The 19,707-nt window shown below is 41.8% G+C and overlaps 1 protein-coding gene across 1 annotated transcript in view; it reads right to left on the bottom strand.

Annotated features, from left to right (window-relative positions):
* The window catches only part of PPTC7 (protein phosphatase targeting COQ7), a 39,602-nt gene extending 29,313 nt beyond the window's left edge, over positions 1-10,289 (bottom strand). The window contains exon 1 of the mRNA XM_057745952.1: positions 9,788-10,289. Coding sequence (XP_057601935.1) covers positions 9,788-10,010 — 223 coding nt within the window. The 5' untranslated portion in view covers positions 10,011-10,289. The remainder of the gene's footprint in view (positions 1-9,787) is intronic.
* Between the last annotated feature and the right edge of the window lie 9,418 nt (positions 10,290-19,707).

Raw genomic sequence — 19,707 nt, 5'->3', positions numbered from 1 at the left:
TGAACCCATTGGGGATGGGGGCCAGAGGGATAAACTGAGAGATTGGGACTGACATATACACACCACTATATATAAAATAGACAGCTAATAAGAACCTACTGTATAGCACAGGGAACTCTACCCAATAGTCTAATGGCCTACATGAGAAAAGAATCTAAAAAAAAGAGTGGATATGCGTATAACTGATTCACTTTGCTGTATCCTGAAACTAACACTGTAAATCAACTATACTAATAAAAATCAGATAAAAATTAAAAAGGGAAAGAGAGAGAGAATGAACCCAGTATCTCATCCTAGAGTTGTGCTGTGCCCTGGGTGGGAGGTGGCTACAAGAAGCTCCTCTCATGGACTATTAAAATAAGGCTGGATGCAAAGAGCCTTGAAAAGGAGTCTTGGAGATAACACAGCTCCCAGCTTTCTTTGCCACTAACTGGCTGTAAGAAACATGGCCAAATAACTTCTCTAAACTTTAGTTTTCTCATCTGTGAAATAAAGGGCAGGGAGACAAATTCTCTTGAGAGTTCCTTTTTCTAGGATTTAAGATTCTGGGATTCTAAGTCACATCGGAAGAAAAGGGAGCCTGTTTTAGAAACTTTTTATAAAATAAAAGTTAACAGATACAGCTATACTTTATTTTTCATATAGAGTATTACATTTACTGCATGAACTAGTTTTGAAGCAAAGGCTCCATTTCAGGCTTTTCAATTTATCCTTCCCCCTTAGTACACCACCTCATGTATGTTTTCAGAGAAGTTGCGATAATGATTCAGAGGGTAAAAACACTGCCTCATGTCCTTTCAAAACTTCAGTTTCAACCACCTGACTAGAATGTTAGAAAAGTTTTTTCTCTTTAAACCACTGACAAAAAGGCATGCCAACCATTTTTCAACTTGAAGTTCTGATAAAAGAATAAAAGACAGTTACAGGTTAATTGGCTTCACTAAATTCAGATGATCTGTAAATTATTTAATATGTATGTGTAGAATGTATCCACAAAACACACCAAAGACCATTAATTGTTCAGTGAATTCAGCATATATGAATAAGAAAAACAATAAGATTAACGCTGCAGCTCAAGAAAGAAGTGAATTTTTAAAAACAATACCTGTGGGCCGCCCTGGTGGCACAGTGGTTAAGAATTCACCTGCCAATGCAGGGCACATGGGTTCGAGCCCTGGTCCAGGAGCATTCCACATGCTGTGGAGCAACTAAGCCCGTGAGCCACAACTACTGAGCCTGCACTCTAAAGCCTGCAAGCCACAACTACTGAGCCCATGTGCCACAACTACTGAAGCCTGTGCACCTAGAACCCATGCTCCACAGAGAAGCCACTGCAATAAGCACACACACCACAATGAAGAGTAGCCCCTGCTCTCTGCAACTACAGAACGCGCACCCACAGCAACGAAGACCCAATGTAGCCAATAAATAAAAATAAATAAAACAAAAGACAACAATACCTGCATAAGACACCTCTGTTTAGACCTTCTCATTTCATAGAAATATTGATGACCATATTACCAATTAGTATTCAACCTACAGGCCATGAACAGTTTTCCAGCTCTTATGTAAATAGCTCAAATCTATTTCCTTATCCAAAACTGCTATCCAAATATTGATGTGAAAACAGAAGCACTTTTTGTTTGCTTCATTCAGTACAGCTAACCTTTTGCATCTACCTCAAATGACAGCACAGGCTAATTTTGATAAGTCAGAAAGCTACTGGAGATGGCATCCTTGAAAGATCAAAATGTACAGTCACAGCAGTACAAAAAAGTAGTTCCCTCTTCGTGAGGAAATGAGTGAAAAGAAATGAGTAAAAGAAAAATCAGTGCAAAAATGTGTTGGAACTGGCTTGAGTCAAAATAGTACTCCGTCCCTCAACAGAAAGCACTCTTTGTAGTAAGTCACTTTTGTAGTCTCTGGCAAAGTTTTTGCAGTCATTTTGTAGTCCTTGGGATTCATACCAACAATTCAATTAATTCTAGAACTATTCACCAGCTACAAACTTATTCACCTCAAAAAAACTGTTTAAGAGCCTAGTGAATTTATAAATTGTTAAATGTGACAGACTCAGGATCAACAATAAGCTTAATTGATGAGAGTAATTTCATAGCAAATGGGAAGGTATGAATTTGTATAACCTTTCTCGAGGGACCTACACTAATATTTAAATCAGAAGCCTTTTAAAAGTTCACAGCCTTTAACAGGGACTCCTCTTCCAAGAATTTATCCTAAGGAAATACTTAGATGTAGAGATATTCACTCTAGTGTTACATTTAACAGAAAATTGGAAATAATCTAAATAACTAAAAATAAAGGACTTTATGGTCTATGTACACAGTAAAATATGATAGCTATGCTTATTAGTATGAAAATATGCTCAAGCTACATTACATAACAATAACATTACAGAGCAGAATAAACACTAACTCAATTTTATTTACTAATTATGTATACATACAACTATATATACACAAAGGCTAGAGGAAACCATACTGACTATAATCGAGTTATGGGTTACAGGTGTTTTATACTGTGCTTTTGTGAACATGTGTTACTTTTATAAGCACAAAACAAAACCATTTCTTTAAAAGCACTAGATGCACAAGAGAAAACTTAGATTCAAGTCCCAGCCTTGATACTAGCTATACTAACCTTATTGAGTACGTGTGTTATCAGCCCAATGCCTTCTACAGTGAGTCAGCTTTTGCAAAAAAAGTTTTGATTTATGATGTAATTCTGTAAATTGTGTGAACTGTTTAATAACAGGAAACAAATGATTTTAGATCTCAGAGAGAGAGAAAACTATCAGATTTTTAAAATATCTGACAGTTCTCAAACCAGACAGATTACTGAATTTTATTACTAACAACAAAAATTAGGATCTAGGTAACCAGTCCTTAAAATGAGACCAAAAGTTAACACTAATTTTGAAAGGTAAACACAAGGCACACCATTTTTCAACTGACTAGAAAAGTAAAATTTCTTTAGAAAGAAAATACTGTTAACTTACTTTTCCAAAGCATTTCCCAGAAAATTCTGGACCTAAAGCCCCAGGTAAGATCTCTCTAAAAGACACAGGGACTTATATAAAATGAATTTGACATTTAGTTTGAACTTGACATAAGTGTTTATTCAAAGGACATGGTTGTAGGTCAAATACTCTAACCTGGTGCAGTGCTTCTTGAGTCACACACTAGTACAAACTCCATTTGGATACTGTTGCAACCATTCAAGTTATGCATTGCCCAGGTACAGAAAGCAGTGCTAAAGTTCAGGAACAGCCCCCTCCAATCCAGGTCCCTCCAATTCCCTCAACACCCCACTACAAAAAAAAGACCCACAGACAACCAGTTAACATCTACATCTTACCTCCTGCTACAACTTAAAACCTTTTAACAAAAGTATGTTTTCTAAAAAGTATAAAGTGTCATGTTATTAAAATGCAATTGCTTGCTCTTAAAAAAAGATTCATTCAGATTCCTTTAAGGAGATTATTAACAAATTGAGAAAGAGGTTAGAAGTTAGGAAAATTTAAAGCTAAGCTCGAATTTCTAGATTAAAGATTGAACAAAGGAAAAGTAGCTCTGACAGTATGAAAAATGAGGAAATGACTAAATGTGCCTTATAAGAACCTTACGAAAAGTACAATATATCTATTTAGCAAAATGAGAAAAATATTGGGGAGCAGGAGTTTAAGAAACAAACAGCAAAGTTCCTCCATCTGGGACTTCCCTGGTGGTGCAGTGGTTAAGAATCTGCCTGCCAATGCAGGGGACACAGGTTCTATCCCTGGTCCAGGAAGATCCCACATGCTGTAGAACAACTAAGCCCATGCACCACAACTACTGAGCCTGCACTCTAGAGCCCACGAGCCACTCTATTGAACCCGCATGCCACAACTACTGAAGCCCGCGCGCCTAGAGCCAGTGTTCTGCAACAAGAGAAGCCACTGCACTAGAAGCCTGAGCACTGCAATGAAGAGCAGCCCCGATCTCTGCAACTAGAGAAAGCCCATGTGCAGCAACGAAGATCCAATGCAGTAAAGTAAAATTTTTTAAAAAGGTAACCCCCCCCCCCCAAACTCTTCTATCCATCAATCCTGTAATCTATTTATTACAGAATGACAGAATACTCAGAAGAGTCGGAGGGCCACTAGTCAGTGGCTATTTTTTTTTGTCAGTAGCTTCTTAAACTCTGCTGTTTCTATGAGTCCTAGAAGGCCCTTTTACTGAACCCACAGCTCTCACACTTCCTTAACATTCCACAATTTTCTCTTGAAAGCACATAGATTATTATGAAATACAGCATATTTTAAGTACTGATTGATCTCAGAACTTACATATCTAATTGTGGACACTTAAAAAATATTTCCCCCTCTATTAAATAATTATATTAGAATGATATAAAATAAATATATTAAAAACAACTATATTGCTCATAAACTTACATAGTTACAACATGACCCAACAATTTCATTTCTAGGCATATACCCAAGAGAATGGAAAGTATATGTTCACAAAAAAGCCTATACATAAATGTGTCATAGCAACATTACTCACAACAGCCAAAAAATGGAAACAATCCATTAATAGATGAATTTTTTAAAAATGTGGTATATATCCATACAATGGAATGTTATTCAGCAATAAAAAGGAATGAAGTACTGATACATGCTACAATGTGGGTAAATCTTGAAAATCTTATGCTAAGTGAAAAAAGCCAGACACAAAAGACCACATATTATATAATTCCATTTATATGAAGTGTCCAGAATAGGCAAATCTGTAGAGTCTGAATCTACTTTCTGTTCCTAAGGGTTGAGGGAGAGGAGCTGGGAAGTGATTGCTTATAGGTAGGGGTTTTCTTTCGGGGTGTGAATACATTCTGGAACTAGTTAATGGTGGTGGTTGCACAACCTTGTGAATGTTGTGCTACTGAATTTTTCACTTTAAAAGGTGAATGTTATGGCAGGTGAATTATACATCTCAATTTTAAAAAAATCAGGGTCATGTCTGCTGTCAACAGGTAGATTAGGCTGAATTTTGACTTTCAGAAAATTATGACTATATAATCATGAGAGTGGTTTCCTGACACAGCTTGAAATCTAGATGAGGGAAATTCAAAAGAGGGCTTCTTGAAAGGCTGAAATTAGTGCACATACACACTCTCCCAAGGTGACTAGTATTTTGTTAAAAGGACAACTCACTTTCAGATACAGAGATTCTACCAATACATTTAAATCACCATGACTGCTGGGAAACATCAAATTCTACCTAATCAATTCACTTCCTAAATAAAATTTTGATCTTTATATTGTTTACATAATAAATAAATTTATTTATTTATTTTTGGCTGCCTTGAGTCTTTGTTGCTGAGTGCCGGCTTTCCCTAGTTGTGGCAAGTGGCGGGGCGGGGCTGGGGGGGGGGTACTCTTCATTGCAGTGTGCAGGCTTCTCATTGCGGTGACTTCTCTTGCTGCAGAGTACCAGCTCTAGGTGCGTGGGCTTCAGTAGTTGTAGCACACAGGCTCAGTAGTTGTGGCACATGGGCTTAGTTGCTCTGCAGCATGTGGGATCTTCCCAGCCCCTGGATTGAACCTGTGTTCCCTGCATTGGCAGGTGGATTCCTAACCACTGTGCCACCAGGGAAGTCCCAAGACAACTACTTTTAAGACTGGCATTACTAACAAAAACACTTCAAATTCCTGGCCACAATCAAAATTATATCTAAAGGCTAGAATTTTTCATTTCTTTTTTAAAGTTTCAAGTTATTCAAGCTTAAATAAACATCATGCAGTTTTGTAAGAATTACTTAACAACTCACTATTCAGAAGTCAGAACTTACATGGCATACACCATGCTGTCTTTTTTTCAATAAACTGTGGTTAGTATGCAGAACAGTTTTTGTTGCATTTTAATTATGAGTCATAGAGTGAATAAAGAAGTTGTACACATACACACCCTTAATCGAGAACAGAATTACCAAAACGCTTTACCACCACCTGAAGACAGATTGTTTTTGAATTCACCTATCTTGTCAACAAAACTTAACCAGTGGTGTAATGGAATGAGAACTGGAATAGGGGATCTTGGTGCTAGTCCTAATTCTGCCATTAACTAGTGGAGTAACCTTAGCAAAGTCATTTGACCCTCTGTAACCTCTGTTTTCTCTTCAGTAAAACGAAAAGAACTGGATTCCAAGGTTTCTAAGTCTTACAACTTTCACAGTGTTTGATTCTATTGTTAAGTAGCTTAGGGCTATGGGAGGCCCAGCAGTTACACACTAGGCAGCTCTCATTTTTATGTACTTAGGCAACCATGCCATATAGAGTAATAAGAGAATTCAGTATTAGTCATAGGGAAGAAAGAAAAAGAAAAGTGCACATAGCTCCTGCTGGTACTGGTTTACTCCTGTTGGATCTAATAAAGAGAAAGCACCTTTGCCAATTTTCCAGGGGATAGGAGTGGTTCCTATGTCTCACCACACCCACCATAGTTGGTTTTTCCTAAAAGAAATCCTGTGGGACTGTACAAAAATGTTGTAAAGCATCAAGTACTTTTAGTCACTGCATGACTAATAAGACAGATGAATTCTAAATTAAATAAATAAAAGTTTTCTCTTTCTAATGTAAAAAGAAGTAAACAGTTTTCATTCCAAACAAAGAGTCCTAGATGACCACAGTGAGTTGCAGAGATAACAGCAATAAACACAGTGTCAACCCAAAGAAAATGAATTATCTACAGAAGTAGAAGGTTCAAAGCACTGAGGTTCAATATTATTCAACATAGCCTTCCCCCCCCAGCTTATGGGATCTCAGTTCCCTGACCAGGGATCAAACCCAGGCCCCAGCAGTGACAGCACCAAATCCTAACCACGAGGCCACCAGGCAACCCCCTCAACATAGCCTTTCAATGCAATTCAGTTTACAACTCCAACTTCTGGAGTTAAAAGCAGTATTAAAAACTCACTGAAGACTCATTACCTCTCTCACAGCAAGAGATAATGAGACCTGCTTGTGATGGGATGGTGTCAATAAAATAGATGTCACCATCATATGGACTGCTTTGTGGAAACCAAAGGCCAACTCAGAAGTTGTATCAGGTGGCTCCCAAGACTGCTTTCGGGAAGAACTCCTCCAAAACAGGGCAGTGCTAGAGAACCTGTGTTCCCTGATTTGCACACAACTCTCTCTCTCCCCCTTGCTCTCTCTTGAAACAGCTCTTTGTCAAATATGGCCAAAGACTGCCCTTAGTTCACATTAGCAATCACCTGTCTGGTTATGCCTAGCAACATTCTTTTGAAAGGGGTACAAAGCTGTGGTTCTTAATCTGGTACCTATGCATGGATCTCTACGTGGCACATGGACAGACTTCATGGGGTCAGCGAAGTCCCCAAAGGCCTATAAAAAATTTTGTCTCTATGCACATTTTTGCTGGGAGAGAGCCCCTGGGTAATAAACCAAGGAAAGTTAAGAACCACTGGCTTAGTGCCAGATATAAAACAAAACAGATCTACTGAAGGTACGCATGTGAATAAGACAGGAAGTAGTGTCCATTATTTGAGACACAAAATAACAAAGGGCACTGACTTTTCTAAACAAAAAGAAAATATGATATGATGGTCAGAAGTTCTTGAGGGTCAGGTAGTCCACTCCCTTCATTCTCTAGTCTAGATGACGAAAATGAGCTGAGAGGCTTCTACCCCAAACCACAGATCACAGAGTGGTAAAACTGGCCACCAAACCAGGTCGGGATGCTGCCAGGAGGGTACGTTTATACTTTTTTCAGAATAGGTTTGACCAAAATTTTCCTCATGAATACCCCCACTCCATTAAGAAGGTAGCCTTCAGGCTTCCTAGGTGGCGCAGTGGTTAAGAATCCGCCTGCCAATGCAGAGGTCACGGGTTCGCTCCCAGCTCCAGGAAGATCCCACATGCCGCGGAGCAACTAAGCCCATGTGCCAAAAAAAAAAAAAAAAAAAGGTAGCCTTCAAAAAATTTTAAATCAAGCTTCAGCATAGGAACTTGGCACATTAAAACATCCCCCAAATCATCAATCAAATCAGAAATCTTTCATGTAAGTCAGCACACAGCAGATTTATAAGGGGGAACCTTAGTGGCTCAATATCCCCATCCTGTTGTACTATAACTGCAACTTGAAAAAGCAGCACAGGTCACAAGCTTCTAATTGTGAAGTTGCTTCAACTGTAATAAAAAAAAGTCAGCCCCTGAGAGATCTTTAAAAAAGACACCGAGCCCCTGACAGATCTTTAAAAAAGATACCGAGCCAGGGTCAACCTGACTTCAGAGTGGATTTGAACGACTTCAATTTGCAAGTTCCCACAGGGAACTCTACTCAATATTCTGTAATGACCTATATGGGAAAAGAATCTAAAACAGAATGGACATACATATATGCATATCTGATTCACCTTGCTGTACAGCAGAAACTAACAACATTGTAAATCAACTACACGTCAATAAAAAATTTTTTTTAAATGTGCAAGTTCCCTTCTAAGCAGTCTTAAGTGTCGCCTAAACACTTAATGATTTTTTTCAACCCTGGTAATTAAGTCGTTCATAAATTAAACTGATAACTTTTCTAGTTCTATGTTCACAAACAGTACAGGAGTAGAAGCAAAGATAATAGGCAGTTACTCTGAGACCAAATTAGAAAATAATTATGGTCATAAAGTTACAGGACCATTTGTTCCAATGCCTAACTTTGCCTCAGCATATGAAATTTAAAGTAATCAAAATACTCAATCCCACCTGAGAAGTGAAACCAAAGTGACGCTAGAACCTAAATTCAATGACATGTCCTTCAATTTCAAAGGGAGTGCTTTATTTATTAAAAAAGACTTAATGGCACAGGATTCTATGGCATATGCATTGCCTCCAAAGACATACATTATGGTAAAGTTTCTGATCTCTTGAGAATTATATTTAGCTATTTCTGCAAACTCTAGACTCCCAACCCCTAAGATGTAACTGGAATAGGCCGTCGGAAGCACCTGTGGCCTGAAAAGGCTTTAACCAATTCTCAAGGTTTTCTTGGCCGCAGTCTACAAGAGGGTTTGACCATTCTATTTTGGGTCAAGGAAACTCTCTTCCACCCCAAACGACCTCAAGTGGGCAAGATCAGTTTGGAAGAATGCACTGCGAGTGATTTTTCACCAGGCCAGCGGCCTCTGCTGAGAGACTTCGGAAAGGATGGCGATCTGCTCTCGAGCGAGGCGACGAAAGAATGCGGCTGAGCTGTGTGGGGCTCACGACAGTCAGTCTGCTCGGGGTCCCACTGCCCGTGGCCGGACTGTGGCGTCAGGAGAGCGAAGAAGCAGGGATCCCCGGAGCACGCAGAGGGGGGAGGGAGGGAGGGAGACAGGGAGCGAGCGAGGGAACCAGAGCGAGGTTCGGAGCCTGCAGGTGTCGCCGGGGGAGGGGACGAGGTCATCTGGGGCTGGCACTGCCAAGTGACTAACAGTGCGGTTCCGGACTCGGACAAACCGGTCACGTTCTCTGGCTGTGTGACCTTGAGTATAGTGGCTCGCCCGCTCTGCGCCTCAGTTTCCTCATCTCCAAAATGGGGGTTGTTCAAGCAGAAAACGCACCTTGGAGCGCCTGGCAAGGCGCCGGGCACATAGTAAGCGCTCCGTACAAATGAGCTACTACTGGCTCTCGGGCTCCTCTTACCGCTCAGAGGAGCGGGGGAAGCCCCGAGCAGGGAAGTCCCCAGGAGGCGGATCCGGCGCTGGGGAGGGGGGGACCTGGCCGGGCACTCACCGAGCACGTCCGCCGAGCGGTGCCGGGCTACGAAGCACGCGTCGTCCCCGTAGCACGCGCCCTTCTTGAGGAGGCCCTTACGGAAATCCTTGCCGAAGCCGCAGCCGGCGGTCACCAGCCCGTAGTCGCCGCCGCCGCCGCCGCCGGCCCTGGGGTCCGTCTGCGAGAGGCCGCCGAGCACGGCGCGGGCCACCAGTCGCCCGTACGAGAGGACCGAGAACATCGCCGCCGCCGCCCCCCCGAGGAGGCGGGGGGCCCGGGGAGCAGGAGGACGCGGAGGCCCGGAGCCGGCTCTCTCCTCAGTCGCAGCCGCGCCGCCGCTGGGACGCTGCTCAAGGCGGCGCGCAGTCGCAGCCGCCGCCCCTGCCCGACGCGCGGGGCCTCGCACACGCTCCGCCGCGCGCACTGGAGCCAGAGCGAGGTCAAAACCGGCGGCTCCTCCGCCTCAGCCCGACTGGGGTCCAGGCTGCAGCCACCGCTGCCGCCGCCATCTTCTGCTCCACTAGCGTGTTCCGGGCCGCGCCGGCAGCACCGCCCCCTTTATGGCCACGCCTCTAGTCCCGCCCACGACCCGCGGCTTAGGCCCAAGCCCCGCCTCCTCGGTTGGGTGCCCTACGCAGTCACAGAGGTCGAGCTTGCGCAGCGTATGTGGACACGATGTCTCCTGGGAGTTGTAGTCCGAGAGGTGTAGTCGCTTTTTTACTTCACTGCCTACCTTCAAGGACCTAGGAGGATTCCCCAGACGCGAAACCTAAGTTAAAATACCGAGAGTTACTAGGGGGCTGTTTTTCTCCCCTGCTTTAACCATGTTTTTTAAAGGCTATTATTTTAAATAACGCCATTATTCCTCTAAAGAAAAACCTGGAAGAAACTATCGGGTCACGTATTATTATTCTGTAGTATATATATATATGTGTGTGTATATACATATATAAACTGAAGTCTACAAATCTAGTGACACCTCCAGAATTTATATATCGGAAGGGTTTAGGGGAGGCAATCTGTTTGGAAAGAAGAGCCGTTTTGCATAATGTTTAGGAAAATTCGAGGAAATACTATATGTTTCTATTAGACGATGGGGTGAGGGTGGGAGGATAGTGATGGAGATTGAGGCATGGCCACTGCAGACATGTCATACAGAAGTGTTTCAGACATTCAGATGGTTCTGCCAAGTGGGGGATAAAAAATTCCAGGCCCCAAATTTCTTTGCCTCAAATCTTAATTTTCTTGAAGGTCCACCTGGCTAAGCATGTCTTCTCCCCACCTCTGACTTGGGTGCTCAGAGAGGTCATGCAGTGCCAAAGACTGAGGGTCTTGCCTCTCTCCTCCCACAGCTGCCACCTCTTCTCATCAAAAAGACAACCCTTGGCAAGAAAGGCAGCTCCCCTATTTTTTTTTTAAGCTGTCAGCCCACCCCTAACAGTGACATCACAGTAGCCTTCTCCAGATTTTGACTAAGCAAACTTCTTCTGAAATTATTTAGGTTGAAAATAATTAAATTTAATGGGGACTTTGTAATCTAACGGGAAGATTAGCTCACCAAATATGTGTAGTATGTTTGTATGTGTGTATGAATGGACATTCAAATTACATAGCATGCTGGTGGGACTGTACATAATCTACCTCCTGTACACCTCTCCACCGCATTTGGTGCTGTGCCCCCTTCACTAACTGGGCTCTAGTCATGCTCACAGCTGCCTCAGAACCTTTGCTTTAGCTCTTCCTTCCACCCACCAGAATGTAATTCCATTACCTGAGTGTCCTGTGCTCTTTCTTACTGTATCCCCAGAACATATGGGCACACAGTAAACACTTTAGTAAATAAATGAAAGAATGAATATTTCACTAGATTCTAAGCACCCCAAAGGCAAGGATCATTTGCCATTGTATTATTACAACTAACACGATTTGTAAATGTTAAATAAAAGAAGGGATAATTGAATAGGAACCGTGTGTGTGTGTGTATGAATGTACATTAATATACATTAATAATATAAAAATAATATAAAAATAGTATTTGTTGAATAAAGGAATGATTGAATGGCTTCAGAAATAAAATAAAACTGAGATTTGAGACAAGTGATCTAATTTGGAATACTTTTTGATTTTCTTGAAACATAAATGTGTATCACCCAGAAGCATTGGTCCTTTTCTAGTTCACTTTTGATAAAACTGTAGTTCCTCTGGGGATTCCCATCTCATTCTATAAATTAGTCTCTTTTATACCTTTTAAAATACATCTAAAGACCTGCCAACCATCCACTCAAAGCACATTCTGTTATTCCAATTACTGTCATCATTAAACACGTGTGATTCACAGTGTGCTAAATACTCTATATGTTTCTGTCCTTAAGGGTTTTCATCAAAATTAGATGGAATAAACCACTTCACATAAAGAGTGGCATATTGTCAAATGTGTAGACAGAAAAGTTCATTTACTGGATAAAAGATATAGCGATCCTAGGAATGCAGTCATACCTTGCTGTTTTTTTACTGCCCACAAGAATTGGAGAGCGCCCAGAAAGAGGGGGTGGAGCTTTGCAGATCCTCTGCTTGGCATTTATGTCTGTGCCAGCCATGCTAAAGGTTGTTCTTTTAAACACACAGCACTACCAAATCCCAGCCAGGATGTCAGGTAATTCTACCCCAAGGACAAACTTTTTAAAATAGCATGTCAACCCCTATTCCTTGCCGCATCAAACTCCTTCAGACTGCTCCTACCTTTCATTTTCAGGGCATATATTACCTAATTTCCGTGTCACTCACAAGAACTGGTTGAATGAGATGAGCAGGAACTCTGTGACTCTGACGCTGGTAACCTCTGCTCTGTTGGGGCAACTGTTTTCACAGTTAAATGATATGAGTGCCTTGAGTTTCCTGCAAATTAGTTTTTCTGCCAATGAGTTGCTCTTCAGAGCACAATGTGAACAGAATCCTTTCTCAAAGCTCCTTTGCACTTTTTTCAGAAAGGAGAGGAGACAGGGCCTCAGGTTCCCTTGAATCATTTATTCCAGAGCCAGTTCTGAAAAGTTTTACTATCGTGGGGAAGCCAGGAGAGGGTAGTTTGAAAAGAAAAAAAAAAAACACCCTCCCCCGCCCTCACCAAGAAGCACAATTCACTTGTGACATTTTGCTAGACTTAAAAAGCCCAAAGAGTTTTCTTCCTTAACAGAGTTACATTCCTAGCACTTCAAGGATTCCTGGGAGGTCAGTTGTCACTCTTAGAAACGAGTAAGTGGTGAAAATACCATCTGAGCTCTCAGGGCACCTCTATGGCATTAGGGAAGAGCTTTGCACTGGAGTCACCCCCAGCTCCTAAAAAAAGAAAAAAAGACATGAAGCCCCTAATGAGATTTTTCTGCCAGACTGGTACACTGATCTCGTCTGATTTCTTTTTGCTAGCCTATTCAAAATGAGAATTAATTAGTTTATGGCAAGTTTTCTCAACCTTGATACTATTTGACATTTGGGGCCAGATAATTCTTTGTTGTAGGGGGCTGTCCTACTCATTGTAGGGGGTTTAGCAGTATCCCTGACCTGTACCTACTAGATGCCAATAGCACACCTCACCTCCTAGTTGGGGCAACCAAAAATGTCTCCAGACATTGCCAAATGCCCCTGGGGGGGGGGCCAAAATCGCCCCCAGTTTAGAACCGCTGGGTTATACTGATACCTTGCAAATGAACACATATTTGGGGAGCAATTGTTAAGTCTGAGGCTTTGGGCTAAGTATGAAAAAAGGTGCCTTCATGGCAGTCACAGTATTGACACAGAGAATTAAAATTAAGTAAATATATAGAGAAAATAAGCACCATAGGTTGAAATAAAGGAGTGTAAGGAGGAGAAAGAGGACCCATTGGGGTGGGAGAAGACTGAGGGCACTTCACGAAGAGGTGACGTTTGTGAGAGGCCAACACGGACAGAGGTCTGAGGAGGGGGTATGACCATTCCAAGAGAAAGAAATGGAAACTCAGCAAATGCAGAGTGATTGGAGAACAAGTCGTCTAGTGCAGTTCAACCTTAGGCTTTGAATGAGGAATAATGAGAAATGGACCTAGGAAAATAGTTTAGGAACTATTTAGCCATAAGAAGGACTGAAGCGCTGATACATGCCTCAACATAGAGGAATCTCGAAAACATACTTATTTTATTGTATTTATCTGGCCATGTCAGGTCTTAGTTGTGGCATGTACGAACTTCACTGCAGCATGTGGGATCTTTAGTTGTGGCACATGAGATCTTTTACTTGCAGCATACGAACTCTTAGTTGCAGCATGTGGGATCTAGTTCCCTGACCAGGGATCAAACCCGGGCCCCCTGAATTGGGAGCACAGATTCTTAGTCACTGGACCACCAGGGAACTCCCAAAAACATACTAAGTTAAAGAAACCAGTCCCCAAAGACCACACATTATGTGATGCTATTTATATGAAATGTATAGGCAAACCCAGAGACAGAGAGCAGATTAGTAGTTGCCAGAGGCTGGGAGGGGGGGGAGTGGAAAACGATTGCTAATGGGTCTGGGGTTTCTTTTTGGGGTGATGAAAATGTTCTGGAATTAGAGAGTAGTGATGGTTGTATAACCTTATATATATACTAAAAAGCAATGAACTGTGCACCTTAAAAGATTGTTGTGGTACGTGAATATCTCAATTAAGAAAATGGTTTAGGACCTACTGCAGAGAGCCTTATATGCCAAGCTGAGGGTACTTCATGCTGGAGACACCAAGGAGTCACCAAATGCTTTTAACATTCCAGTAATAATAGTAAAATAATAAATATTATAATTACAGTAGAATAATAAAACAAGAATAGTAATGAGAGTGAGAGCAATGGTTACTACAGAGTAAGCATGTCCCATGTGCATCACCTGCACAGTCTGCACTGACCATCTATTTAAACATGAAAACACCCAACAGTCCTGGCTGCATTTCACATAGGACTTATTTTGTTTACTGTTTCTCTCCTCCTTGATTAAAATGTAAGTTCCACAAGAGCAGGGGGTTTTGTGTATTTTATTTACTACTTTATCTCAAGTGTCCAGAACACTGCCTAGCAAATGATAGGTGCTAAATAAATACCTAAGAAGTGAATGCTGTTGATTAAGAGAAACTTAGAGGTCACATAGAACAAGCAACTCATTATACAGCTGAGGAAAGCGGGGCAAGTAACATGTTCCTCCCATAGGAATTTAATGGGTGGAGCTGGGCCAACTGGAGAGGTATCCAGGGGATTCTTGGTGCCTGCCCTGCAAAGTCCCTTGGGAGGCACCAGCCACAAGCTGTTCTTTCCATTGAACTTACCTTGCTTTGCATTGTGTGTGATGATCATGCTTCTCCCACCTAGAATCCATTCCCCTCATTCTCTGATAATAGTATTTTGATTCCTTGGAGGAACAATCCATGTTGGTTCATGTGATTTGGGTGGGACTAGATTGCAGGGGGACACGTGACACAGGTCTGACCAATCAGTGCATTGCATTCTCTTGGTCACAGTGATTGGTCCAGTAGGAAGGCACATGACCCAAGCTAGGCCAATGAAACTCCATCATGGGATTTTGCTGAAAGGATTAAGGAGAAATTCTCACAGGGCTTCTAAGCTGACAGAATGCAAGCTTGGAGCTGCTGATGGCCATTATTGCCACTGCTTGGGAAGAGCCAGCCTGAGAATGAAGGGAATTCAGAGAGAAGCAGAGCCTAGAGATGGTAAGAAACAGAGGCTTTGTGATAGTGATTAAACCCCTGAATCCAGCTTTGCCTGAAGGAAGATCAGTCACTGAACTCATATTCATTCCCTGATTTGCTTAAGCCACTTTGAGTTTGGCTTGCAAGGAAGTGAATCCTGACAAACACATCATGTGATCCTGATACCATGACTACAATTATTAAATCAAGAATACCACCAAACCAAAGGCAGCTTTTAGAAAGGAACTTATCCTCCACCAGTTTACACAGAGGAGAGGGAACTGCCACTCCTCAGTGGAAACACTGCTGAAGCAAAACTTCTGATTTCTTTCTTTACTACCTCCATGAGATGAGGATTGGGTCTTATTGGTAGATTCAGAAGATGCTGATATTACTGAACCAAACTCAGGTCCACTTGCCTGATGCTCAGCAAAGCCAATCTACTCAAGCCAGGTTGTGGTAAAGAAAAGTACAGCATTTATTTGTAGGGCACCAAGCAAGGAAAACAGGCAGCTAGTGCTCAAATGACCCAAACTCCCCCAATGGATTTCAGGCAAGGGTTTTTAAAGACAACATCGGGGGTGAGGGTTCCAGGGTGCATGATCACCTCGTGAACATTTTTCTGATTGGTTGGTGGTGAGGTAATAGGGTGATGTTCCAGGAATCTTCATCAGCCTTCTGATTCCAACTGGTCTGGAGTCTTCGTGCTTGTGGTCAGCATGCTGTCACCATCCTCCACCTGGGCGGGGGGAGGGAGGGGTCTTAATTTCTGCAGAACAATTCAAAGATACGTGTCAGATTGCTGTCTATATCCCTTTAGGAGGAACTGGGAATGCTGGGACTCTACTGTTCTAATCATTAACTGCTTGAGTCTGCTCTTTGGAACTCAGGGGAGGCCAAACAGGAAGTGGGGTACACGGAGGGGCTCATACCTGGGAAGGCCCTGCATGCAGGGTCCTGCTCAGTTTCAGTCCCACCTTTTCTTTGATAGTGCTCAGTCCTGAAGGGAACAGGAGCAGGACAAGAAAGGGAATCAAGTTTTGGATAGAGAGGTTAATCATAAAGATGGCAGGGGAACTCCGTTTTAGGGGGACTAGGTTTCAGTGAGCTTGTTGCCCAGTCCTTTCTCTTTTTTCTCTCTTGCTGTGGTCTGTCCTTTGGATCATCATGTTTCCTCCTCCCCGTGGGGAGCCTGAACCTCTGGAGGAGGCCTGACGTCTGTGACCAGGTAAATCAGTGTAATCCAGGTGGGGATTGTGTGCAGAACGAAGCCGTGGTCTCCAATCAGCCTCATCAATAAAGCTGATACTTTGGAGCCCCATTGGGTTTAGAATTTGGAAGGGCCAAGAAGGGGGTAATTAATTATCACCCCATAAACCCCCCAACATGTTAATTTCCCCTTCAGGAGACCTCAGAGATGGACACAACAGTCAGACATTTTGGGGGCGAAAATAACACATGGGATCAGGTTTCTGGTGTGGTCAGGGCTCTAGGCTGAAAGGTCATTGTGGGTCAAGTGGATTCTTGACCTGAGCAGTTTGTGACAGCTACGGTTGTTCAGTAAGATTTTAACTGACAGGGACCTGAGTATGAGGGCCTCTGGGGCAGGCCTTGACCTAACCCGTGTGAGTACAGCTTTGACCTCGGGCAGGCAGCTGGCACAGGGATTACGTTACTGGGGAAAAAAAGCCTGTCTGTCCCAGGGAAGGCTTACCTTAAAGAGGGCAGAGCTTTAGCTTACAAACATTTAGGCTTTGGTGGGTAGAAGATTTTTACTTCTTGCATGACATATTTCAGCAAAGCTTCAGGCTGGATTTTAAACAGCAAAGGCAACTAAATTCTACAGAGTCAATGGAGCTCTTGTCTGTGAGATTTGTAGCCTTTTTACAGCATGAGCACTGGGAGTAGGTGGATGCTGTGAATCTGTTCTCCTGCAGGTCATTCTGAGCTTCACTTACGGTCATGAGCAGAACCTGTGAAGGGACTGATCTCTTGACTCCATTTGGCTTGTCACATGCTGGTAAGGTTCACCCCACTATTGGGATCCCAGGTTTGCTCTGATTTGTTAATTGCATAAGACTTGATCATGACTTTGGATTAGGGGAGCCCAGACTCTGAGTTTACCTGCAGAATGGGGTATATTCTGTTAGTGAAAACAAATTACTAGAACAGGACCCTTATATAGGAGATATACTTCTTTGTGGTCTGGGGTAGAGAAAGCTAATGAAAATCTGAAAGCTAAGAGAAGGCAGTTAATGAAGCTTATGCCCAGAAGACTTTGTCTCTGGGAGACACGTTTGCTCAGGAAATCAAGGAAGAATGGGTTGTTTTCAAAAATATGATCCTGTCATGCATATTTGAAAGTTGCTGAGAGTGGATCTTAAAAATCCTCCTTAAAAAGAGTTTTTTTTGTAACCATGTGTGGTGATGGATGTTAACTGAATTTATTGTAGTGACCATTTTGCAATATATACAAATATCAAATTATTTTGAAATTATAATGTTTATGTCAAATGTTTATGTATAATGTTGTATGTCAAATATACCTCGAATATACCAATATTTAAAAAAGCTTCTGTCATGCTACCAGAACAGAACCAGTGGAAGAGTGGAAGGCAAATAAAGGAAGACTGGCTGACTAAACTGGACGAAGGCAGGGTTTTTTTTTTTTGTTTTTTTTTAAATTTACAGGATTTTTAATTGCTCTAAAGAGCAACAGACACATAGATCTGGAAGTGAGACTGGCAGAGGTAACGGCAGATTTCTGTTTTCTCCCATCTGTTGCTTCCTCTGGGGCATCAATCACTGGTTCCAGGAGGAGAATGGGGGGATGTTTGCACTCCTTAAACTGGTCGTTTTTGCTTGGCTTTTTCTTTCAGTGCTGGTATAATTGACTTCACCCGGGTTTTCTGTGCCCTGTGGGCTGCTTTTCCTCTGTGGTCTCAAATGTCTTCCCTTCCAACGTGCTCACATCTTTACACTGATTACTCTTCCCAGAAGGCCAGGTTTTTTTAAAGCTACAAATGTGATCTTAGTAGACAGACCAGACAGATATGAAAGGGAAATGAGGTTGGTTTTTTTAAAAATTATACTTAAATTTTTTTTTCCTTTTCCTTAGGCCGTGCCCTAGTGGGATCTTAGTTGTGGCATATAGGATCTAATTCCCCGACCAGGGATCGAACCCAGGCCCCCAGCAGTGGAAGAGCAGAGTCATAACCACTGGACCACCAGGGAATTCCTGGGAAATGAGTTTTTCAAGGCTCAGTTAGGGAGATATTAAGAAGATGAACAGACTTATGCCTATGTGGAAACTTGAGAGGAAATGGAGGTAATATTACAGATTCCTGGGAAGAAATTATTTTTAAAATGGTGGGAGGACATTGGTAATCCCTCTGGGGGAGAAAGAAATTAAATTGGATCCCTAACCCACAACATATACATGAGTAAATTCCAGAGGTCAAAAGCGAAAGCAAATTTTTAATACTTTTAGAAGAAAATATAGATTATTAGGATAAGAAATGATGACTTCAATAACATATAAAAATGCACAAGCTGTTAGGGAAAATTTTGATGGGTTTGGCAACATTAAAAGTTAAAAGTTCCTCAAAATAGATCAAAGACCTAAATATGAGAGTTAGAACTATAAAACTCTCAGAAGAAAACATAGGGGGAAAGCTTCATTTTATTGGACTTGGTAATGACTTCATGGATATGACACTAAAAGCACAGGCAGCAAAAGAAAAAAATAGATACATTGGACTACATCAACATTAAAATTTCTGTTCATCAATTAACACTATCAACAGAGTGAAAAGGCAACCTATGGAATGGGAGAAAATATATGCAGATGATATATCTGAGAAGGCACATATATCCAGAATATATAAAGAATTCCTATAACTCAACAACAATCAAAAAAGATTAAAAAACAGAGAAAGGACTTGAATAGACATTTCTCCAAAGATACACATATGGCCAATAAGCATAGGAAAAGGTGCTTGACATCACTGTCAGGGAAATCAAATTCAAAATCACAAAGAGAAACCATCTCACACCCATTAAGATGGTTACTATTAAAAAAAACACAAAACCCTGAAAATAACAAATGTTACCAAGGTTGTAGGAGAAACAGAGCTCTTGTGCACTGTTGGTGGGAGTGTAAAATGGTGCAGACTGTGGAAATCAGTATGGTAGTTCCTCAAAAATGAAACAGAATTACCATATGATACAGCAATT

The sequence above is a fragment of the Hippopotamus amphibius genome, chromosome 8 (genome assembly GCF_030028045.1).
Source record: "Hippopotamus amphibius kiboko isolate mHipAmp2 chromosome 8, mHipAmp2.hap2, whole genome shotgun sequence".
NCBI lineage: Eukaryota > Metazoa > Chordata > Mammalia > Artiodactyla > Hippopotamidae > Hippopotamus > Hippopotamus amphibius.
Note: the sequence above shows the minus strand (reverse complement) of the source record. Positions and strands in the feature narration are given on the sequence as shown.